Raw genomic sequence first — 25,344 nt, 5'->3', positions numbered from 1 at the left:
ATTTTCTACTATTCTCCAGAAAGGAGAGATAAATAGTAACATTTAATATGTTTGTATCTTTTCTTCAAAATATAAAGGGTGGATGAAAAATCGTAGTACAACGAGAGAGGATATCCTCTCTGGTACAACCGACCAGAGGGTAATTCTACGTAAAAAAAAATTAAGGAAAAAATATGGTACACAATTGTTTATCCATTTTTGTCATGAATGCATAAAAACCGCAGTCTATAAGTTATTAGGTGTAAATAAAGTGGTTGCACGGAATACACCGTTTAAATTTGGCGGCAAATCAAGTCGCAATTCTGATATGGACAACACCGTCTGCGTAATTTTCCGTTGGTGTATGTCAGTGTATGTGTTCCGTCAGTCATCTTTTTTGTGTACGCAAAGGATTGCGACGGCAGAAATTAATTCGCAAAAGACGCATTTACGTCTGGTTTTGCAGTCCAAATAGAATTTTTCGCTTTGTAGTCGAGTAACGTGACAGGTTGCTTCGTTGAGAAATAGTTTCGGGGATTCGATAACAAATGGATAGTCCGTTGCCGCATATTTTAGAAAGCGCTGATTGTGATGGTCCGGGCAAACCGAAAGACAGGTTAGTCAATCTCCTTGATCAAATCGAAGTGCATGTAGAACAGCTGAGGAAGGATGCCTGGCGGCTCGAGGAGGAGAAAGACATCCTCTTGACAACTCTAGACACGCTTAAAAACAATGAAATCCTGGGAGGACTACATGAAAGTGAGTGCCTGTATTAAGTTGTACTGATAAACACAAAGTTTGTTTCTAGAATATCTAGAAATCTGATTGACAATACTCCTGATATTATTCGAAAATGTTCTCGTTTGTTCCTTGTCAAACTTCTAATTTTCGATGTTACTAAATGACATTTTAATATTAATTTTCAATCTAGCCGATAGAGAGGATGTATTGAGGTATGCAGAGAGATTGCATGTACGATGTTTGACAGTCGATGTTTTGGTGAAAGTTCAACGAGATCAAATTCAGCAGGAAGCATTACATCAGGTGTGTATTATTTATATTGTGCTAACATATTGTCGACTGGATCCAATTAACATGGATTACTTTTAGGTAAATGACCTGATCGACAATTTAATAATTGGTCTTCGAGATGATCCGTCTATGACTCGGCAACGTTGTACATCTTTTATGAATGCTTGTTCTTCACACGGCTATGGACTGACAGATAAGACCTTTGAAACTGCTATTCTTGGATGTACCATGGAGGATCAAAAACGGATAAAGAAGAGACTGCAGGGTTTATTGGATTACATTGATAAGATGCATACAATTCAACTACTATGAAGGCATTCTTTGATCGATGCATTTGAGAAAGGCAAAGGATAAGTTTTCAACTGAACAATTAATTTGTATTAATTGTTCTAACGAGAATTTGATGAAAATAAAAGCTAATTAAACCAGGGTGCTTGATGGGAATTCAATGGTGATGCTTTATGGTAAACGTAGAAGAAGTCGTTACTTAAGACATGGAAACTGTGTCTTCTCTACATATACCATAATTTTTCAATAATATACTCGCCATTGTACAACTAAGCTTCTGTCCACTTTATATTTGCATATTGTAGTAGGTTGTAGTGATAAAATTGCTATAAAATTTCATGAATATTCTGACAATTGTTTGAAAACTTTTCAATGAATAATTATAGTATTGCAATCAATGAAATTATGGTGAAACAAATAGCCTTCTTAGAAATTTAATGCAGTGTAATATCTGTGTGCAGAGCATACATCTGTTTTATGTCAGGGTGACCTTAATGGTTTGGCATTTGTAAATTAAAATATATTTTTGTCCATTTTTCTTTTTATTTTAATTCTAAAAACGGTGATACACACACACGCACTAGTAGAGTTGCGCGGATATCATATGATCTTTGTGTGAATATCATGAATATGTGACTGCTGGTTGGTCATGTCAATATGCTCTTGTAATAACAATTTTTTTTTGTATTACTCTAAATTATTTGTGCTTCCTATTACTAAAAAAACTTACAAAAGCATATTAAAGAAATTGAATACAATTTCTACACTATAAATCTGGCTTTCGAATTCTTTACATCCTGATAAATATTATATCCAATTATTGTAGTATTATAGACTATTAAATTGGAAAATTTATTGCATATTAAAACGACGAAGAAAATGTATGAGGATTGTATGTATGTACGACCAGGCATGGTTTTAAAGGAATGTGTAGTTTACGTAACAAACAACTTAATTATTTTTTCTTATTTTACACTACGTACCTAAATAGTTTATTGTTAAAGATAGTGGCAGACCATGTTATTCGTACAATTTTTGTTCACTTATTTTTATAATTTTAATTGAAATATGATTTATGTCTAGTACATTCTTTCAGTTTTAGTATAAGTTTCAAGTCCAGGATTAGTGTACAATACATTTCCTTATGTGATTCGAATGAAAGAAATAAAGTATTGTTTACACCTAAAATAGGCCAGCGTTTATTAATATTTATGAAACTTATTGTTCTCTTATACTTTTGAAGGTGTTGATTGAAACAAACTCTCTAAAAATCGTAACATTTCAGTTTATTTATTTCTCGTTGTTACTATTCGCGGAAAATTGGTTTGCAACAACATAATGTTCTTCTTCTTATAACGTAGAATATTTGGTTAGCCATTATATTGATATCTGTTTACATATAAATTAAAGTCTATAAAAAATCAAAACGATTTAAAAACATCTTTTAATATTAAACATATTTTTAGCAAAAAGAACTTTACCACACACATATATATATATATATATATATATATATATATTACCTACACTGATCACTTGGTACAATTATATTGACTCAACATGCATAAAAAAGAGAAAACACTGTATTCTTCGTCAACGTTTGTCTTTTACGCATACAAATAATATATTTACTTGATTCGAAATATGAAGTGTCTCTGCGAAACTGGCTTAAACGATTACGATACTGACGTATGCTTCAGATTGAAGTGGAGATTAACCTTACAAGTATTTACATAGTGCACTCATTATAATAGTGTCGGTGAGTTTAAAGAAATTCGATAAAAGTCATCTACGTAGAAAAATGCATAAGATTCTTTGTATATAAAATTTTATTCTTATCATCGTGCGAACTTTCTAAATTTCTATATTTGTTCTTCTTCTTAGGAAAGCACAGTAATTGCATCAATTAATATAAATTATCGTCTCAAGGCGAGTCGAATTTCTCAGCTTACCGCCACTAAATGCGCTTTGATAACACTGCCTAACATAGATATTTTCTTTCAATTTGTTAATAGACGATTCTTATAGAATTTGAACGCTCGGAATATAGTGTATGAAAGTCTATAAGAACCGGACAGACAGTGTAATCATTGAAATCATGCAGCACGTTCAATTACAACTACATGATCAGTCGTAATTATCAAATTAATTACACAGTGCATGTAGGCTCATATCCATCTCTCATAAATATGAATATCAGTCTGTACACGGGTTAGAGATTAATTCGTGAACTTTTTTTTCACGCATTCATCCACGCAGAGACTAAAGTAGCCTACATGCGTTTTTCACGAAATTCCTCTTCTTATGGTTTTTTGCCTTGGTTCCTGGCCGTAAAACAATCGTACCATTTGCTGTACTCCGGCCGCACGTCGATCCATTAGGACTAAAAGCACCTAGAATACGTATACATATATTTATATTTTCATAAACCGAGAAACAGAATGAAAGGATTGTTTTATCACAGCTCATAGTACAACCTCTTACATCCCGACGATTATGTGAACTTCTTTTAGAATGGATACAATGGGAGAAAACAATATTTCTACACTACTTGTCCCTCGCAGTCGACTGACAATAGCATTTTTAATGTAACAAGATATAAAATTATTTTCATAAGCTGAAACACTATAATAAATCTAAATTCTTGTCAAAAGATTCGGTATAAATTTTCAATCTAATATTGGAAATGGTATCGACACTTTACCTACTGGTAGTTACTTTATAATTCCTTAAAAAATCGATAGCAATTGTACACTAGTAAATTGTCTTGAACAATAGAATTCAATTATTTCTTTTGAGATTATTTTTTAAAAGGAAATTATCGAGTTCCTGTTCGATCTATAGTAGAGTTATGAAAAAATTGAGATTTATCAATGAGCTTCCAGTAGTTAAAGTGTTTATCAGTTGGTAGAGAACACTAGCAGTGTACGAATACTTTTTTGTCTCACTACGTACAATGCCACAATCAATGTTAAGTATACATTGTCTCCGTAGCTATCGTTTTACTTTACATCGTTTACATGGGGTAACGGTGTTCACAGACATCACAATTTTATTTTATTCTATACAATACTGGAAATATTTTAAGTAGTTTATGGTGTGGTCCACTTATAGAGCACCGAACGTCACGTATTTATTGTGCAGTACGTGCGATTAGAACAGGGCGGCAGACTCTTTCATAGTACTAATACTATAATGCACCATGTAGGTCGTTAAGTGTTTAAGTACGAGTAACAAATAATTTAACGCTAAACGTACTAATGAAGATGTACAATGGTATGGAAAGAGTATGGGACCCTAACGTCGTTTCTAACGAGTACTAAATGTGATAGAGCAGTGAGAGCAACAAGGGCAGAGCGGGGATAGATTCCAAAGGCATGGCGCTTGTTTCGACGGATGTTAACGTCTGTTTAATCGATGTACTTTAGATCATTTGTGTAGGTCGTGAACGTTTAGGCAGTTAATTGTATAATTATATTGTTTATGAATAAATTGATTCTTACATTACATCGTCCTGCAAGTTTTGTTTCTTATTCTTTATTCCTTTACTAGATCTATCAATTAGGCTTCATAATAACAATAATCACTTTAAGTTTACACTTACAATTCGTACAACTTCTTTCAACAATGTTCTATTTCTTTCCTTTTTTTTAGGTTTTCTCTAAATTATATGCTGTAAGCCTACATTCAATAAGTATAATTAATATAGGCCCAGTAATTGGTACACCCACAGTAATTGGGTCCCTTAGGTAAGATGGTAAACCTAGTGTTAAGGGTTCTTACGAAGTCTTCCGGAGGATTTTTCATATACCATCCTGGTTCAAATGGATATGTTGCATTCGAAACAGAATAAACTAATATGTATTTTCGAAGCCCACGAATGTGAATAAAATTTTGAAAGGAGCCCGCGAGTTGCTCGATATACGCTCGAGCACAAAGAACGAGTTAATTGGTCTTAGCGATCGGGTTATCGTAGAAAGCGAAAAGTTCTTCCTTTGGGCAATGCCCGGCAGCCGCCGCGAGCCGGCGGAAAATGTTATTCGTGCGCGTGTGTGCGCGTGTTCACGTGTACAGAAGGGACACGAACACCGGCGCGTTATTCAAGAATCAAGATCGATGGTAGCAGTCACGCGATCCGAAGATGTACTTGCACACCGTGCAGGAGCGCATTCGAACTCCCCGGACTCTCGGGCGCGATCCCGACGGCTATCGATCCTCCGTGTTCACGATCATCTACAAACCCCAATATCACACGCAAAAAAACGCTATATATTTTTGATCGACTTTTGAAACGCTACCGGAAACCGGAAACTTCGAGCGGCACGAAACACGGTCGTTAAACCGTGAAATTATAGAGGGTGTTCGAGAAATTCTGGTTGTTCGAGGATGATCGAACTGACTAAATGGGTAACAATAATTGTTTCAGAAGGTAGAAATGAAAAAACTTTAATTTCGTTACAACACGTTGATCACGATGGTGGTTACTTCGATCAATAAGTTTAGATAGGAAAAAATTTGTGGTTGTATAATGTTAAAAAATCGGACATTTGGTGACCTAATAGAAACTAGAGCAGCTGGTTTAAATGCTCTGATACTGTTGACACAGTTTTGTTTCTTTAACGGCCGAAGAAAGTGTTCGCAATTTACTCTCAGTTTCGGTCGTTAGCACGTTATCCAGTTAGAAATATCCCATCGGACTGCTATTCAAATTCGAAAGAACGCGCAATACCATCCTCTTCTAATGCAAGTACAACAGCGTCTCTCGCCTGTCGTTGAGAGTTTTCGTTGAGCGAACCGGTTAGATTAAATATTTTATCTATCGGGGCGAGTAATCGGCGACGAGCCGATCGAAAAATCCTGTCTTCGTTTCCGTCACCCTGTATACATACACCTGTCCAGTCGGTTCATTGAATGCGTCCCTGCTCGAGGCGAAACAGAACCTGCTGATCTATATACACCAGCGCACACGTGACTGCGGGTCAAATACTGACCAGGGCAGACCACCTGGCAAATCTGGGCCAACTATCCCTTATCTTATCTTCTGCTAGTTGCTCGACTTCTAAAATTGGCAAGCTGCTAATCCTCAAGTACCATTTCTGGTCAACGGGCCAACACACTTTTCTAGTCCTTCCGAGAATTGCTCATGTTCTCGCAAAAATATCGCGAAACTGGTCTGGACCATTTTTTAAACACTGTTATGTCCATTTAGATTCACGCGCCGACCCCGTTGCTGCTTTCCTCGATTATTTTATACATTTTTGTTGCAGAGGAATTAAAATTTTTCGTAGAAATTCGAGATTTAGGTTGCGGATTTTACGCGTTTATGACAAAAATGGGCAGAAGCAGTTTAAAACAGTCGAGAATGTTGATATATTATTTTCGGTTGCACTTATTTATGGGACGAATGCATTTTTATTTAGCTCCCCTATATCTTGCAATCGATGCGCGAGAATTTTATTTCGCATAAAGATCCGCCGTCCATTAATATTTCTCCTAAAACTCGCTCCTAAGCGGGCTTCCAAAATGGACCTCAAAAATGAAACGATTCAATTCACGTGTCTGATATTGATTTTTACTGAACTGAAGTACACGATCGTGTAGACTTTGTGTTTTATTGCTTCTCGAAAATTCTTTCGAACCCTGAACGCATAAAGATGTCGATCTTTAATCTTTGTGGCACCGCGGATGACGATATACTTTAGGAGAGAAGTATATATAGGGACAGAATCGAGCCGAGCTGTACAAGCGTGCGTATCCGGCACGGTTAATACATTATGCATCATCTCCACGGAGGAGTTTCCAAGAAAGTGTACTGTTCTTTTCGCACAGCCATTATGGTCTTAAACGACTGGTGAACGACTGCGTCGGATCGACCACGTGTGAACCGGCATCGGACCATTGTTCCCTGTTACAAATTTGTTACGGCTACACTACTCGATGCTCACTGTCGTTGCTTTAGCCCTCGTTATATTCCGTGTAATCTGATATGCGAATTTCTGCTATAATTGAATTCTCCTTCAATTTGCAACGGGTTACGTTTGCGGTTCAGTTGCAGTTTACACGGCGTCGTCTTATCCGTGAGACGCATCGTGTGTCGTCGAGAGCTGAAGAAGTTGACAGGCAAGTTGGCAGCCAGGGTCAACATAGTACAGTAATGTCTCGATACATGTATGCGAAAACCATCTCGCTCGAAATGTCGCTTATGTCGTGTAGAGACACTATCCCTTGAACTCTCGCCAGCGCCGATAATATTTTTTGTATAATGTACTCTTAACAATAGAATTGTATCGTGTTTGGACTCATTTGAATCATAAAACTGTCGCAAATAGGTTGGTAAAATAATGCGAAACAAAAAGAAAGTTTCCTCATTGGATTAGCGTTGTTTCCGAAGAAATTCTGGATCATTGCGTTATGCTTACTTATTACAGAAGGCGACCTGGGACCGGACGAGTACAATCTCAGGTCGTCCTGATAATCGTCGTCGCAGCGTCGCATCTCGTGGAGACATCGCGACGCCAGGTGCCGGAAGACGCTCATGACACCGACGTCCTCTTTCACGGACGTCCGGAGCAGTTTGCAGCCGAGCGCCCGACCTAGCCTCTCCGCCTCGTCCCTGGAACATTTGCTCTGCTCGAGATTACTCGAAATTACACGGTTCAATTAAAGAAACCAGACGCCACGCTTACGGATCAATCACGCACTGGTCGACCAGGTCCATCTTGTTCTGCACGAGGACCGTGGGAATCTCGCCGCACTCGTTCTCCACCTGCGAAACGAAACTCGTCTTATCATCGCTCCCCTATCAATGGATCGCATGTGCTTATGCGAATCTTCGCCATTGTAGTCGTTCTGTCGCGTAACTAGGACTCATTCGGCACCCTGACTCTGCATCATTGTAATTATCTGTGTCGGATTGGTAAATACTCAGCTCCCTATGATGATCAAGGCTAATGCAACCGTTTCCGTCGTCACTACGGATCTTCATGCAAAATAAAAATTACAAGCTAGTTACTAGAATTTATGAAAAGTTTGTTTACTCCTTTAATAACTCTAATAAGTTGACTAGACTGTGGATCTTTATGAAAAATTAAAATTTACCTGAATTGCTACAAACTGGAGTAAAATAGAAATTAATTTTCTTTCATGATATGTTTTAATAGACTAGTTACCACCGATCAGTGGATTGTTAAAGTACCAAAAATGCCCCACGAAATCAAATTAATTTAACGAATTCGAAACTAGAAAGTTCAAATTTATTTGTAGCAATTAGTCCTTCGACACTTTAGCAACCTACGGATCCTAATAAAGATCGATTTACTGGCAATATATCAGTATAAAAGTTAGAACGTGTTAAGCACCATTTTGTAACTTAAGCGATCCACTGTGAGTAGTACAAATAGAGTAGAGCGGTTCTGAAGAAAAAGTAACTGTAGAATCGAAGAAAAGTTCATGTTGCAATTAGTAAGCAGTAAAAGACTGAATAAAATAAGAACGATCTCGTTCCTCGGCTACATGTTTTGCCTCGATATACGGGGTGGCCAACGAGAAACGGAGCAGCTAAATATCTCTCAGACTCTTGAGCGTCTCAATTCTCCATTATAAAAATTAATTTATAGCGAATCATATACAACACGATTTATAGTGCAAATCTGACGCTACAGCTAGGTGTAACTGTTCTATCATCTAAACACGTATGTTCCAATTGATTAATTCGGATAATCGAGACGCTACCGTGTCATGGAGTAAATACGATCCAAATTGTGTCGTGTTTGGAGTCACGTTAATCAGAAAAGTATCACGAATGCGTTGATGCAAGTTTCATAAAAGAATAATTAGAAAACAAAATAGTTTTGTCGGTGAATTGGTGTTGCCTGGTCGGTACGCCGGTGCCGATGATTTATTTACGCGTTATCCTGTTCTGCGTTCGATTCTAGCGGCGCAATAAAAATCAAGAAACAGCATCCATTTTCGCATGTACCGAGGCATTACCGTGATTGAGTGCACCTAATCGACCAGACGACGGCGGCTCAGAGACCGCGTCGAGTATTTTATCAGATCAAATCGAGCAACCGGCAACAATTTGGAGCAGCGCACGACCAACCGGAAAGAAGAGGACACGCACTGGAAACGCAGACACACGATGACGGGATACGAGAATCCCCCAGCGATTTGTGCATGTTTCAAGGCTCGGGCCCCGCAACTATTTCCCGCCAGTTTCTCCGACAGTCGAAGAAAAAAAAAAAGCGAACGCGCAAGTTTCTACGAAAGGAATTCGAGAGCGTGTCCGATGATCTCGGACGTCTTCGGGATTCGCAGTCGTATTTTCTTTTCGCCCGTGCGTACACCGGTACACGTCGATGCAAATTACTTTGCGCCACATAACCAAGAGGATATTCTGCCCTGGCTCCGGAGCAAATCGTTCGTGATCCTCGGCAATTATTGATCCCGGCCAGAAGAATTTCTATTTCGTGATTATACGCGGGCTACAGGTTCTCGAAAACGGTAACGTCCGACTTGCAGGTAGATCGGCGTTTCTCGGCTCGGAATATTGAAAAGGTACGAAGAAAAATGTTGGACTTCATAGAATTCTATTCGGTCGTTACATATAAATCAGTTCGCTCATCTTCGATATCTCCTTTTCCTCAATTAACGAACCAGAGGAGATTGGTGCGAATCAATTACGAAATCGTCGACTGTACGAAGAAAGCGAAAACTGTAAAATCTGCCAGTGCATACGAAGGTTTGTGCTATGATAAATCAATTTAAAAGAAAAGAAAACTGAACCGCTACGGCCCAAATAAACTGGTACAAGAAAACTGCTCGGCTCCCGAGCTCCTCAAATATGGACATACATAAAACTCTATCATTCCAGAAACATATTGTATCAAACGAGACAGTCGATGTTGATCTTGAAGCGAAGCCTTGCTCGGCCAACTGGAAAGAGAAAAACGTGTTTCGTCGTTTTAGTCGAGGTGCAAAGCTGACTTTGTGGCGGATAAATCTTGTCCCGCGTTATGATCGCGGATGCAGAGCGATGAGATTAGATTATCGGTTGCAGGACAGCTCGTAGAGAAGGCATTCCCGGCTGGACTGATATCTAGCGTCAGCGGGAATGGAAACGTGGCGACGCGGAGCGACTGAAAATCAGCCCCCTTGCTTTAATGGCACCTTCACTTTCACATTCCACCATCCGTCGTGACTACCTACGGAAACGTGCTTGCACCGGTTCGCCGCGGCGTGTATGTCTGCTGGTGCAGCAAGAGTCGTACCTTCTGCTTCCACGAAGGAATGGCGTCGAAGGAATCTCTGTCAGTGGCTGAATAAGCGAGGACGCAGGCATGGGCGCCGCGATAATAAGCCGCGGTGATTGCGTCGAATTCCTCCTGGCCCGCGGTATCCCACAGCATCAGTCTAACGTCGTCGCCGTCCACCCTAAGGAACAGACAATGCTTTGGTTAGTGTGTTACCGAGAACGACGAACCCCTCGGGTGATACCAGATAGACGATCATCCGCCCTCCGGCCTCCCGTCGCCGAAAACGGTAGCCGAGGACGGCTGACCACTTGAGCTCCAGATCCTCCATTTCTGAACAAACTGACGCTATAGAAGTCCTTGAACAATACTTCAATCTTTCACAGAGCAGAACATTTTGAAATCTTGGAACTCTATTTCTGAACAAGGTGGTTCTGGGAGTTCTAGAACCGTACGAGTCACAGGTAGGCTACGCAAGCAGAGAATTCGGAAATTTACGGCTTACTTTAGCTCATAATCCCCTATTTCCTGAATTCTGTTAAAAGTTACGACACTCTCGGCTATCCGCTATTGAGTTACGAGACTGGTACAGCTGTAAATTCCGTTGTCTCGTCGACTGTAGGCCAACGTCGCCATAAATTCGCCACTGTTGTCCCATCGAAATTCCGTCGATAGCCGACCGCGCGTGAATTATTTGCATATGGCCGCGCTTCCGTGGAGCCTTTATCCAGGAGCACGCTGCACGCTTCTGGGTCCTTGAGAAATGCGCCTCTTATTCGTCCCGACGCGCCAGCAATCGTGGGATACTTCCCGATTCACGTTTGCTTCTGTTCGCCCGCCCGCTATAGGCTGCCGGTGCGAGAGCTCGCCTTTTTCAGAAGGAAAGCGCATCTTTTTTGCGACCCCCTTTCTTCCAACACGAATTTACACCGTGAGACTGTCGCGGGCGTTCGTTCCTCGCGAAAGCTTAACAACCGGAAGCGCTTGCTCGGGACCGGAGACAGCCGAAATTGTACTTCCCGGTGCGGCTTCCTCTTTCCAAACTTGCAGAGTTATCAATTCCTGATTAACGCTGGAACCACCGAGCCATAAACGAGACTTATCTATATTCCTTTATAACAGCAACAGCGCTGAATTTGTTCAGATTTCATAGGATTCTTTTAGAAGAAGTATATTAAAAAATTTCTATAACTTCACGAATTGTATAAGAAAAAATCGGAAATCCGCCATTTCGATGGGCTTAGGCTATTTTGAACTAGCTTGCGGTAACCAAACTGCGGATTTTATGCAATCACGACAAAAATGAACAAGGACAATTTAAAGCAGTAGACAGTTTAGAAGAATTTAAGAATATCGATTAAAATTAATGAAGCAATACATTTTTTATCCGCAGTCTAATTATCTGTAGAAGATCAGCTCGCTCAGTTTATTCCACATTCAGTTAAAATTGCAATTTCCAGTTAGAAAGGATAGAATGTACTTCTGCAAATAGCTCGGTGGGTTCTGTTAATTAATTTTTGCCTCCGGTCTCTTTCTCCGCCGATCAGGTCCAGACTGAACGAAACAGGAAGTCATCGAACCGAGGCCTCCGACGAAGAATAGGCCTCGACGCGGCGGATGAGAATCATCGATGTCCGCGGGCGTTAATGAAAACACGGTAACTGTACAACGTAATGAACGGATATATCGGGGCACGGATTCCTGACCGATTAAATAACGGAATGCGATAATGGTTCATCGCGCAACCGAGTTATGGCTCCGTTTGGGAGAAACGCGGCCGAGTTTTCTCTTTTTCCCTTTTTCGCGATACTCAAGTAGATCGCGGAGAGCTCGCGGCTGAAGTCGCCTGTTGTCACGCTCGACGCTTTATCCGCTAACACGATCGCTTCAACGTGATCCTGCGTTGCCATCATCTATCCTCGTGTGGCGTGTAACACCGGCGACACGATTCCCAGCTGAAGGTTAAGCGAACATTTCAAGCTAGCGCTTCGACTAATGCTCGAAGTCGAAGGCAATTCGACTCGGAACGAAACGATTTCTAGCTGGTTACGCAATTAACCGAGTCAATTAATTTTATTCCTTGTGTACATTTTAAACTAGGTAGTAAAAGTATTTTCGTACAGCCACACGAAGCATCTCGGACAACTCTCTTCACGGTCATTCATTCCTTACCGAATTCATTACGGCGTTCTTATTTGCGGGATTGCTAATCGTACCGTAACGAACCGGTCATTTACATTTCTTCCAGTTTCTCTCGGAGTTTTCTTTTTCTTTGTCCAATCTAATTATGTTACCTCGCGTGCGAATACACGCATAACTGAATTTATTCCAATTTCATATGTAAAGGGTATTTGTACTTTCAACCGTGAGTTTCGTCCGAACGGTTTTCGAGCACGCTGGGACATTTATTCAAACCGCTCGGGGGGACAAAACAATTAGGACAACTGGATGGTTCGGGTAATTGGGAGTCCACTAATGTATACAGTCCACTGATACGGTAAGAAATTGAATGTGCATAATTTTGAAAATTTAACTTGTCTTTATATTAATATCAACCGTTTAGACGAAAAATTAAAAAATAAAAATTTGCTGAAAAATTTGCTCGAAGGGTTACTGGGTAATTGGAAGTCCACTAATGTATATACAGTCCACTGGTACGGTAAGAAATGGAATATGTATAATTTTGAAAATATAATTTAACTTTGTATTAATATTTTAAACTTATATTAATATCAACCAAAAATTTGCTCGAAGGGTTGACGACTATTTTCGCTAAGCGCGTAGGTTATGAGGTAATGGGGCCGATAAGTGCGCGCATGTTCCATGCGAGCGCATTATGGTTGAACGAAAAGAAAAAAATCGCACTCGTACATGGTTGTCGATCATTCCAAGTGGCGGAGTCGCTCGGAGAAAAAGAAGAAAATTGTAAAAAACAATTTAATACAAGTTTTAACAAGTTAAAAAACAGAGAGGTTCATGCATACGCATCTGGCGGCGTTTGAAATACGGGACACCGACCGCGGTGACCTTCGTCACGACAGACCTCTCTGTTTTCATGTAATGTCGTCGTCGTCGTCGTCGCCGTCGCCGTCGCGACGCGGGGACTTTCTTTCAGCGAGAAACATTTTATAATGATTCGCGAGTGGGGGGGTTTCGTGCGCGACCTTCCGGTTCGCGTGATTTTCGCGGCAGTCCACGCTCGGCCGCGGCCGACGACATTATGAAAAACGCAAGTGTTTCGCCGTTTCCATTTCATCCCGGCTAATCAGACCCCGTCCGTTTCGTTTCGTTCTTCTCCCCTCCCGCTCCCCTTTCATTACCATTGCCACGGAACGCCGAGCGTTCGTTTTGCCCGGCGAAACAACTCGGGCTTTTTTAACAAGCCTGCTTTACGGAACGAAACTCCTTACAGCTCCTTAGAGGAATTATCCTCGGTGCGTGATCGAATCGGAAATAATCTCTGTTTCACTTATCGTGGTCCTCTTCTTGATGGTGATTCACGCCACCTTCGGTCCCATACCTTGAAATACGTTGTCAACTGATTTTCAAGATATTCCTAAAAATACGTTTGATACTATTGAGCCATAACTGGATCTGATACAGGAGATTCGCGTCACTTGCACTTTCAGCAATTAGGTTTTTAAATTGTCTTTTCTACGTATACTTTCTGCGAGATGAACTAAAATCGTTTTCCATTATCATACCACCACGAAGATCGGTATCCTCGTACAACGTTTCTTTTCTACTTGAACCTATGATCAGTCTGAACAATTTTCGTTAACGAAACCTGATCGAAGTGTAATATCAATGGTTTCCCCTTGATTATCAATTAGAAGAGTGATGGAAGAGTGATGGAGGAGCCATCGTAGCACGTAGATTAAAAGAAACTTAAGTGGAGACTCTCTGTTTTACGATCCTGCGATCCAAGTTTAAAATCAATAGGAAAACACCTCATTCTATATACAAGGTGCTTCTAAAATAATGATAACTAGACTGCGGATCTTTATGCAAAATACAAAATGTTTGCATTCGTTGCAATACGCAGGAGGCAAATAAAAAAATTTTTCTTCCTTTAATTATCTTATTAAACTGAAACTAATACGCTGATGTCCTTAAATCTTTTCAATATGTCCGCTGCTTTAAATTGTGCGTGCCCATTTTTATCATAAATCCATAAAATCCGCAGTCTAATTATAACAGAAAGATATAATTTCGTATTGAAGCTTTGCTTTTCGTAAAATCCTCGAACATGAATGTCTGTTCACTGCTCACCTTTTCTACTGACGATACAATTTTTATCGTCGATGTAGATTAGTCTGTTTTCATCTATGCGATTCTACAAAGAATTGAATGGATATTTTTACAAATTATTATTTACGGAATAAATATTGTATTCCATTCGAAAAGTTCGACTTGTTCAGTCGAGCAGATTCAAAATTAAACAACAGTTTCAGTCGATTCTTCGAGAAATTGGTGAAGCCAGATTAGCCGGTTTTGGAGTTTCTGCGGATTTTTGCGTTTGCGGTTGATTTGTTGTCGATTGTACATTTCGGAAACACCCTGTATACGTTGAGGAACGCGTTCGCCGATCTTCCAGAAAATGGCAAGAGGACGAGAGCGAGTGGGTCGTCTCCCGTGGAACGTAATTAACTTGGCGAACGCGTGTGTATACCATGCCCGTGGTGCGTACACCTATTATGCATTCTTCCTTAACACACTCTTTAATTACGGTCCGACCATAGGCCGCCACCTCTCTTCCTACACTTTCAGCACCATGAAAATCAGTTTTTCTATTCCGGATATTAATATTCCCACCATTCGTGAGATATTTTCGACGGGTTCCTCCCGGGCATTTCGGCCAAATACAATGACGGATACCGAAGACTAACAAGTTAAACACGGGTTTAGCAAATAATTGCTTCGCGGACCATTAACTTCAGCCTTTCATTTTTAATATTAATATTTAATATAAATTCAGTTCGTTTGATCCGCGCTACGTAGTTGGCATAATGTTGAGAACGGAGTACGTTATTATAATAACAAATCCTTTACACTTTGGTCGAACATGATTGTCGGAAAGGATAAGGATGCGTTTAGATGCAAAATTATAATAAATAAACTGCGGATTTTATGGGCAAAAATGATTAAGTCATGCCTTTGGCTTCTACTTCCTGTAACCGATTCAGAAAATTTCGATTTGCATAAAAATCATCGGTCTAACGATAATATTATTTACAGGTGCCTATTCACTTCGAAAAAATCATTCTAATACGATCACCCGGTTATTCGACCTAAACAGCAGCTGGGCACCGAGAAAAGGGATCGACAGCGTTTCGAGGAACAGAGAACGAGTTCCCCCGATCGCCAGAGATCCCAGGATCGCTCCACGATCAACTCGCGCGAAAACAAAAGAAATTTGCTCGCGAAAAAAAAGGAAAGGCGCGCCGCGACTCTCGTTGCAGAAGAATTTCCTCGTCGAGGCTAGTTCGATCCGATGAAAACGCATTTTTCTTGATCGATATAAACCGACATCCCCATTATTGGCCAGCTCGGAACCCGTTCGCGCAGATTTTTCTCGGAAGATCGATAAAGATCCGGCGATGCGATCCGATTACGTCGGGCAGAAACGCTCGACGATCGTTCCCGCCAATGTTGCTCGAACATTGAAGACCGCGTCCGACTCGATCGTTCTTTTTTCGATCCGCGATGTTCGCCGATACGCGAAAAATCCTCGCCGCGAATTATACGGTTCAGAAAACAGATTAGAATGTTATCGGTTCGTGCCCGTGTTCGTTTACTCACTCGATCTCCCGTTCGAGGAAATCGACACCGATCGTCTTCTTGTAGTCCCTTGTGTACGTCCCCTTGCAAAACCTCTGGATCATCGATGATTTCCCTACGGCGCCGTTACCGACTATCACCACCTGCGCAAAAATAGTTTCCTTGTTACGGTCACTGAAAAAGATGCGAAAGTTCGTATAGTACACTGGGTTGCTCCTTATTTTTCGACTTTCGATCTTTTCTCGCCCCAACCCCCGGAAATTGTTAGACTCGCTGAGGAAACGATGCGTACAACATCTTTAAATATGATTAACAGTGTGGTATCGACTGGGGAACATAGTATGCTCGCGCAAGAATTAATAACGTACCGTGGATTGATATACTAAGTGGAAGAATTATTGTCGGGATTACCCATGCACTCCGGATCACTTCTAATCGTCAGAAGATCACCGGCGTTTCTTTACCGGGGCTAATTTCGATTCAATTGAAGATGGTTACACGGCTGTTCGCCGACTATCACGAAGATGGACTTTCTAAAAGCCATAGGTCGGGCACGAATAAGGGAAAGGTGCTGCTGCGCGGTGAATTTCTCGCGAGAGACTTTCCACGGACGTGATTAAATGTCGGCTGTTAATTCGGTGATACGTGTCGAGCCGAATCGGTCGCGTAATCAAAATCGATGTGGCGCGCTTCATGTTCGAAAGTATATAATAACCCCGGACGAGCAATAAATGTTGTTACCCGTAATTCAGGATAATTTGAATAACGCAGGGGAAGTGAGATAAGAATTGCGAAAACGGAGAAAGTTACGCGCGTTGAACGCTAAAATGTTATTTTCCAATTGATCCTTTTTTGCGATAGATAAGGTAATAAAGATTCAAACATTACATACTACGGGTCCACTCTCTTTACATAATAATACTTAATGTCATTCTCAGTTGCAAGCATTAGCCGAGAAAATATTTATTTCGTCTTGGTTAACGTAAATCTAATCCGGACATTTTACTCGTAAAATAGTTGAAAACAAATAGACCGATGTTTACGAACGGTCGGTCTTAAAATAACAACCATAAACTCTGCCGGAAGACGCAAGAACCGATGCGGGACTTATAGCGGCAATAAGAGAACGTGTGGCGACAGTAACGGAAAAGGCAGTAGCAATAAATGCAAACATAGCAAAAACATTCGCAGACCTTCTAAACAGTAAAAATACCGAGCGATCGAACGGAGTGTTCCGTAATTATAATTATAATAGTGCGTTCCCTGGGACATTGCGTGACCGATTGTGTGCGCACGAGTGAATTTAGTCGACGATTTCCCACGAAATCGTGTTTACGATCATCGTAATAGTAAAATGAGCAATTTAAAATGGGTCAGCTACATTGAAATAGTGGAGAGCGGCATTAAAATAATTTAACAGCGCATCGATCCGATTGGAACGATCGATAGCGTCACTTTGAAGTAATTCATTGTTCGTGTAATTTGAAGGGGTGTTTATTATAGTAATTAAATTAATTATACGGACTTGAAGATACATTCTCGTGGTAATACGATGGATGAAACTATCTTGGAACGTTCTGCGTGCAAAGGGAGGTTGTAAGAGTAGACGCTGACGTAATTCTTGACACCTCAATTACTACACGATGAAATAAATCATTTCGATTCCGAGGGACTTTTATTGGCGCGTTAATGAGCCTTCGAACCATATAACGCGGGAAAGCCGAGAAAAAGCTTTATTGCGCTCCCTCGAAAAACACCATGGAGAGAAACTCATGGGAGTGATGATGGCAGCAAAAACGATGCTGGACAATAATAAGCGTGGTGGAAGTAATAAAACCGGAGAAACGCCAGTGAAAAGGGAAGTAGAATTATCGCAACAGAAATGTCATTGAAACGTAAATAATAAAAATCGATAGCGCCGATTAATTAATTAGATCGATACGCGACAACCAAAACAGCTCCAATATGGCGGTCGAAAGTGATTGACGAGGACGCGGGGGAACCGCGCTGGTTTTCAACAAGGCGGCCTTACGTGCTTGTTAATAAACATTGGGACACGCTATCAAGCTACAAAGTTAGTTACACACGAGGAACAAGTTCCCCGTCGTGTCAAGCAATCGTTAAACATATCTCTCATTAGACAGTTCGCATTATTCGACTTGCCCCGCAGACGAATCGCTTCGTTACCCAACGAAACCAGGAAACGAGAAGTCGTGTTATTACTTCATTATTAATGCCGATCGCGATAAAACACCGTCTTGCCACGCGCGACGATAATATTCATAAGCATTAGAGTCACCGGCCAGAGGCAGATTCGACCTCCTTTCGATGATTGATGTCACCATTAAAATCCCAGCTATCCTCAATATCTGCAATTAACGGTCCGTGCTTATAAGCAAATCCACGGTTTCGTCGGCCGATCTACCGAAACCTTCGTGGCAAAAATTTCTTTTGCCGGCCGGCCGAGATCGAAATCTGTTCCTTTCCGACTATGGTAATTATCGGTTGATCGAGATAGCTCCGCGTCGGTTGCGAGTGGAAGTCGATGATTCGTCGGAACGCGTAATTTGAACGCATTGTAAGGACGATTCAATCAGAGAAATGATTCCGCTGGTTACGACAGATACGGATCGCGGATGCTGTCCGAAGAAAAGCACGGGTGAAAGCCGTCTATTTGACGACATTCCTCGGCGAATGGTTAACGCACATCTACGACGGGAACCTGTCCGAATGGAATTATCGATAGCGCACGTTTCTCCGACTCTTTACGGCCGCGACCATGTTAATTCTTCGGACGAGGATGGCGAACAATGGCCGCGACACACACGGGGAAAAGTGGTCGAACCACGCGTGTGAATGGCTTTCGTGATTTCAGGTTGATTAACAGTTTTTCATGTACAGTTACCAGCCGCGCGGCTGCAATTTCAGCCGGAAGAAACGGAGGAAGCGGTTAATTACGAATACGCTCTCGCGCCGCCGATACCTCGCGGAAAGCCTACCCGCTTTATTGCGATACGTTTAATTTAATTAATAGCTCGCGAAGGTTTCGCGTCAGGGCTCTTAACTACGGACGGGCGCGCACCGTTCAAACGCCGCGGCTTCAAATTGTCATTCGACAACTCTATTTTCAGCGTCCCATTAAACTCCCTAACGATCCGCTCGCGACCATCCGGAGACAATTTAATCCCCCCATCCTTGCTATGCCTAATGAAAATTTGCTGCAATGTTGCAATCTCGTCGGCTGCCTTTTCGCCGTTCATGCGGTGCTTTTTCCCTGGTAAGTTGCAATTATAATTCCGGGCGGACTTGCCTGTTCTATTAATAGATACCTAGGCGAGCTTTTATTTAGCCCCGGCATATCATCCGACTATAGTTTGAAGCTACATTAATTATTTTAACTCTTCGAGGACGATGGGCGGCACGATTCTCGGTTTCTTTCTGTACGACTGATTTCGTGCATCCTCGCAGATGTTACCATGATACGTTGAAATAATTAGTCTACTTCGTGCGACAGGCTTGTGAGTCCTATTGAAATATCAGGGTTTCATTTTGGTGCAATTAAGTACCGTGTCCTTTTTCTAACTCGCGCAACGGGACTTCACGAGCACGGCGACCCAGCCACCAAATTGTTTAGGTTATCAAGACCTCGATCGGGGGTTCCGTATAAAATAAAAGGCTCATTAAATTTTATCAGACTTTTTACTACACTGAAACTTTATGGCTCGGATCTGCCATAAACCCATTAAATCCACATGGTTCTAACGATATTCGAGCGGCCCGGGCCCGGGAGGAGGAAGACAGAAAGGAAATATATATTAATAAATATGCGCGCATCGGAATCTTCCCATTTGCATATTCACATCGTTTGCGACGCCTCGTTCCGAGTGAACAACACGTTCCCGTCGCGTGTAGAAATCAGTAAAAAAAGAAAAAGAAGGAAGAATCTCGAGGATCGTCGTCGGTTTGGCCGAAGGCATTGTACTGTAAATAATTCCGCCAAATTCGAGATAACGGTGCGCCCAAACCGAGGAAGTGGGTTAAGTCGATAAGGGCCCGTGCGTGTCCTCCTGAACCGGTCCTCCGAATCGAGCTTCTGTAGAACTGTACACGGTGACCCATTAAAACCAGATCACTTCGAACGACCACTATCGCCAGCCCGCTGTTACGGATTTATACTGCCGCGTGTAGCGAAACGCTAAAACTCTGTCGATACAGTGACCCGCATCGAGTATTCGTACACTCTTTCACCCCTTGCCCTATTTTTCGTTCACAGCTACAGTGGTCAATAGGCTGCGGATGTTTATGCGAAATAAAAATTGTCCGCATGGATCGCAAGACACTTATTTGCTTTTTTAATCATTCTAACCAGTTGGAAGTAGTACAATATTAAATGTATAAGATGGGCTCAAAAAAACACAAGGGTATACGTTTCTAGGGACCACCCGCTATATAAAGGAACGCCCCAATAAACCTACAGCGGCCTCTCCAGAAACATGTAAATTTAGGGACATTCTGTGTAAATTCGGAGTGTCCGTACACCCCTTTGGAACTTCGGTACACAACACACACACGTGCACGAGTACACCTGTACTCGGCTAACGAACGATTCAAGACGAAAATAAACCTGCCAGTGTTTACACGTAGAGAAGCAGACTATAAAAATGAAGTAAGCTTTCTGACGCTTCGCGTTTACATAAAAATCTTGGAGAATAACAGATATCATATTATCCCGTTCTTTAAAGTTTCCCTAAAATCGAGCGAAGAAAACTGTATTAATTTCCAACGTCCAAGGCGATAATTATAAATTTTCTTGAAGTCGACTCGCATTGAATAAAGTAATTTCTTGTAAGATGACAAGCGCAGAAATTTTTGTGAACCAAGCGAAGAAAAATGATCGAGATTCATTAATCTCGATTAATCTCGAAAAGCGATAAAAAATCTGAAAACACGGATCAACTGGACTAATTAATTGTCTTTTCCGTAATCGTGCTCGGACAGTTCTTCGGAAACGGTTCTAGCGTTATCTTCTTTTCCTTATATGTAAACCGCTTCGTCCTTCAACCTCTCGACATCTGCTCCGAAGGACGTTTCGTTATGTGTGCATGACCTTGAATGACCTTGCACGGGAGGACATTGAACTTGCTCGAAAAGTGACTGCCGACAAGATAAACAAATCGAGGTGCCCTATTTAACGAGAATCTCTCTCGCCCTTCGAGAGACTCGTTAACATACCGATTCTCCTCGTGAATCAATTAATGTGTTATCATAATTTTGCTTGCGAGATTAATTGGCTTTAATTACCGCCAAATGTCATGCACGTTTTTATGTATTTCTTGATTACATTTTCGTCGATGTTATACTGTCAGATTTATTACTGTTGAAGACATTCGTAGCTTGATAGCAAACATTTGATTGTACACGAAGCAATGCGATGAAATCGTTCATAGTTTTTTTTTTTTAATTTGTCTTCCGCGATATATCTACACGCGAGATCCCACTGCAAACAGCTTCGAAGGGCTATAACGTTCCGTTTCAAGTACCACGCGTGAAAAATTCTAACCGGGAATCACCCCTGAGAATCCTAGTTCGATCGATTCGATCACGAGCGAAACACGACGCCCCGTTATTCACGAAAACTTCTCATTATTCACCGTCGCGCCATATTGCTCGTTGTAATAGATGTGGACAACAAACATTTTTACCAGTCCGTATCGCATCGTAGATCCTACGCTATTATGGAATAACTACTATACGAAGCGGCAACCCGATTTGCGCGAACGTGTGCAAACATTCTCGGCGTTTTTATAGCTATCATAAACGGAGGCAGGCCGCAGAAAGTATTCCCGCGAACACACGGCCGATGGCCAAATTGAATGTACCGTTTCTTGAACTAACGTTGTCGAAATGGATCGAATTCATCGTCGATCATTCGCCGTGAAAAATATTCAGCGCGACTCGACGACGTCCGGATAATGAACTCGTACTCGTTAAATACGACCACGCTCGATTCTTGTCATGTTGGCGATGGCGTATCTGCGTGGATATAAGTTAAGGGACCCAATTTCTGTGGGGGTACCATTTAATGTGCCTATATTAATTATACTTATTTTTAAAGCGTAATAAATACTGAGAAAAAGATATATAACATATATATATGATTTTAATGGAAAAAAATTGAATATCTCTTTTTTGATATTGGTTATGCTTGAAGTGTAATTAATATAGGCACAGTAATTGGGTCCCTTACCTTAGCGATATGGTTAATATTAAAAAGTTTCAGCCGAACATCGACAGTTTCGATGAATATTCGAGGCGTCGTATCATCGAGAATGATTCGATCTTAATTATGTTCTCCCCTGCGAACGGTTAATTACTATTTCCAACGGCGATACCTATTGGAAACGAGCGGCAACACCAATTAAACCTTCGTATACTAATCGTGCGAACCTCTCGAACACCCCCATCCTTCGGTTTCATCGGCAGATTTTTTTATGAATTTATGGCATACGTCACGCGACAGGGAACACGGTAAAACAAAGATTTCGATTCGCAGTATTTGGTGACCATTAATAAAACGGGTAAAAAATGGAGTAGAAGAATCTCAATTTGCATATATATATATATATCGAGTGGTCTATTCATCAACGCGACGGGCATTCCATCGATGTCATCCCGTGACAGTTAAGTGGAACATCGAACGACGCCTAATAACTGCCATAAATTGGCTTTTTTTCGGCTGACACTTTTTCCGCTTTTGAATAACGGCGATCACACGTTGCCGTTCGAGTCAGGGCCGGAATTTGTGGGGTCCGTTGAAAAAGCCGGGAACTATTCGCACTCTCCTAAGAAATTACGATACATTTTAAAAATTAATTTTATAATTTTTCGTAGCCGTATCAACTTTGCATCGGATGATGTTTCCGATCGTTTTTTAATGCCAATATCCGTCGTTGGTATAAACTGATTGACGGGACAATCGATTCACCGAGAAATCGATAATCCTATGTGTCATGCGTTCGGATGCATTTTGTTATTTAATCGTTTCCAGTCGCACGTGTCCAGCACATGATTCATCAGGTAACAGCGCCCTAAGCGAATTTATGGGGCATTGGTTCGACATGTAATGGTTGATCTCAAACACGAAGAATAAAAAAGAAAGAAACCCAAAGGGTAAGGAACCCAATTACTGTGGGGGTACCAATTACTGTGTCTATATTAATTATACAATAGTTATTATATTATTATTTTTAAAGCATAATGAATATTTAAAAAGAGATATATAACACATATATTAACTGATTTTAATAAAACAAATTTAATATCTTTTTTTTAATATTCATTATGCTTTAAAATCAAGTACATGTAATTAATACAAGCATAGAGTAGCTAACGATTGTCACTAATAACTCTGATCGCTTCTATGACGTGCTAATAAAACAGAAAATTTTTCGATTTTCCGATTTTTCGTGGTCCTTGGAATTCGAACATAGCGTTTTATGTCTTTGAAATTTCATCCTCGAGAATCGGTATTCGACTCGAGATAGTCAATTCCGTTGCATATCTCTAGGCGACGAAATAAGATGTAACGACGTACGGGCGCACAAACTGCTCGTTTCAGCCGTGGACAATAAGAAGAGTAAAAGTAATGCGTGGTTTTACATGAACGCACCCTATGAAAATGTCAGTGTGTACCGTTATAGCAATTGAAAGATAAACCGCAATCATTGAAGCAAGACTACGCACGACTATCGCATAATTTTCATAGTACGAGCTGTTCGACATAATTACAGTCTTTACGGGCACCAGTAAAAACAAGATGCTTTCTGGCATAGCATTCTCTCTTTCGAGTGGAAATGATCTAATAATGGCATCGATGCGCACTGGAAACATTAACCGATATTCACGTTTTTAAATGTCCCACTCTTTTTTTCCCCACATTTGTCTACTATTATATGCAATATTTGTTGATAATCCGTATAACGTTTTTCTATCTACCCGTTCGTGAGTATTACTCTGCGCAAATTATTATTATTCGTTTCATCGACGGGGAACATAGGAAAAAAGCCAGAGAAGTTGAAAGTTTCATATTCCTAACCTATAGCCCGTCCCAACCGGCTTTCGTTGTGTACACCACATTAGGATGCAGATCTGTCACTGCGCATACGCATTTCCGAAATTTGATTTCAAACATTCGCGAAATATACCCGCGTCCGGCGAAACAGTCGACACTCTCGGCTTTAGTTCTCAACCTTTTCTGTTTCGTTAGCGAGAAAGAGTGGTTACACCGCGTGTAAACAATATGTACTTTCCCCTTATCGAGGAAAGGTTGATATAAGGTGTTTCGATATCTTTCGCGGCGCGCCAATTAAAAAGTGTTGTTTCGCACGGGCGTCGGAGGGAACCGACTGTTCTCGCCGGTAGAATATCGAGAAAGGGATGAAAATCGGATTTTTGATCACCTTGAGCGATATCTCGAGTTCTTCCTCCCGCATTCTGACCGTAACGTGATTAGCATAATATCCAGCTACAACATATCCTGCGATGTCTGCCGTTGATTCATTCGTGTGAAAATCTCTGTTATTTAGCCGTGATCACCTTTCCCGATATTTCGACTCGACCACTTCACACCGCGACCGAGACATTGTCACGAGTTTCGAATAAAACACACACACGCGCGCGCCGCGCGTTCCGTTTTTACTCGCGGGACCGTTCAATGGAAAATAAGTCTCGTCGAAAGAGCAACGCACGCACCGGACACGCGAGTACGCGCCGCTAGCTGACTGAACACCTGTACGAGACACCTGCCGTGGCTGACCGTTCAGTGACTTTCCCTAGTGATTTTTCGAAAGCTTCAAAACAGTTGCCAACCGCCGCGGCTTGGGACTGAAGCAGACTGAATCGACCGAAGCCAACAGAAGCAACACACAACGCAATGGCGGCACGGTCGGTCACGTGACCGATCTCTCATTGGTCCCATTTTACGCTCGCCGTAATTGGCAACTGTTTACAATGG

At 41.2% G+C, this 25,344-nt stretch overlaps 2 protein-coding genes across 2 annotated transcripts; one reads left to right on the top strand and one right to left on the bottom strand.

The window, feature by feature from the left end:
* Positions 1-346: 346 nt before the first annotated feature.
* LOC143357466 (BAG family molecular chaperone regulator 2) lies at positions 347-2,487 on the top strand. The gene is made up of 3 exons (XM_076793988.1): positions 347-738; positions 911-1,023; positions 1,090-2,487. The coding sequence occupies exons 1-3, from the start codon at positions 528-530 to the stop codon at positions 1,321-1,323; spliced, it is 558 nt and encodes a 185-aa protein (XP_076650103.1). The 5' UTR covers positions 347-527; the 3' UTR covers positions 1,324-2,487.
* A 1,064-nt stretch (positions 2,488-3,551) lies between these two features.
* Positions 3,552-25,185, bottom strand: Rab23 (RAS oncogene family member Rab23). Its single transcript, XM_076793987.1, has 6 exons — positions 24,791-25,185; positions 16,353-16,474; positions 10,569-10,731; positions 7,986-8,065; positions 7,719-7,912; positions 3,552-3,692 (listed from the first exon to the last, which is right to left on the bottom strand). Exons 1-6 carry the CDS (start codon positions 24,821-24,823, stop codon positions 3,562-3,564), a joined length of 723 nt encoding a protein of 240 aa, XP_076650102.1. The 5' UTR covers positions 24,824-25,185; the 3' UTR covers positions 3,552-3,561.
* Positions 25,186-25,344: the final 159 nt, after the last annotated feature.

The sequence above is a fragment of the Halictus rubicundus genome, chromosome 9 (genome assembly GCF_050948215.1).
Source record: "Halictus rubicundus isolate RS-2024b chromosome 9, iyHalRubi1_principal, whole genome shotgun sequence".
NCBI classification, from domain to species: domain Eukaryota; kingdom Metazoa; phylum Arthropoda; class Insecta; order Hymenoptera; family Halictidae; genus Halictus; species Halictus rubicundus.
Note: the sequence above shows the minus strand (reverse complement) of the source record. Positions and strands in the feature narration are given on the sequence as shown.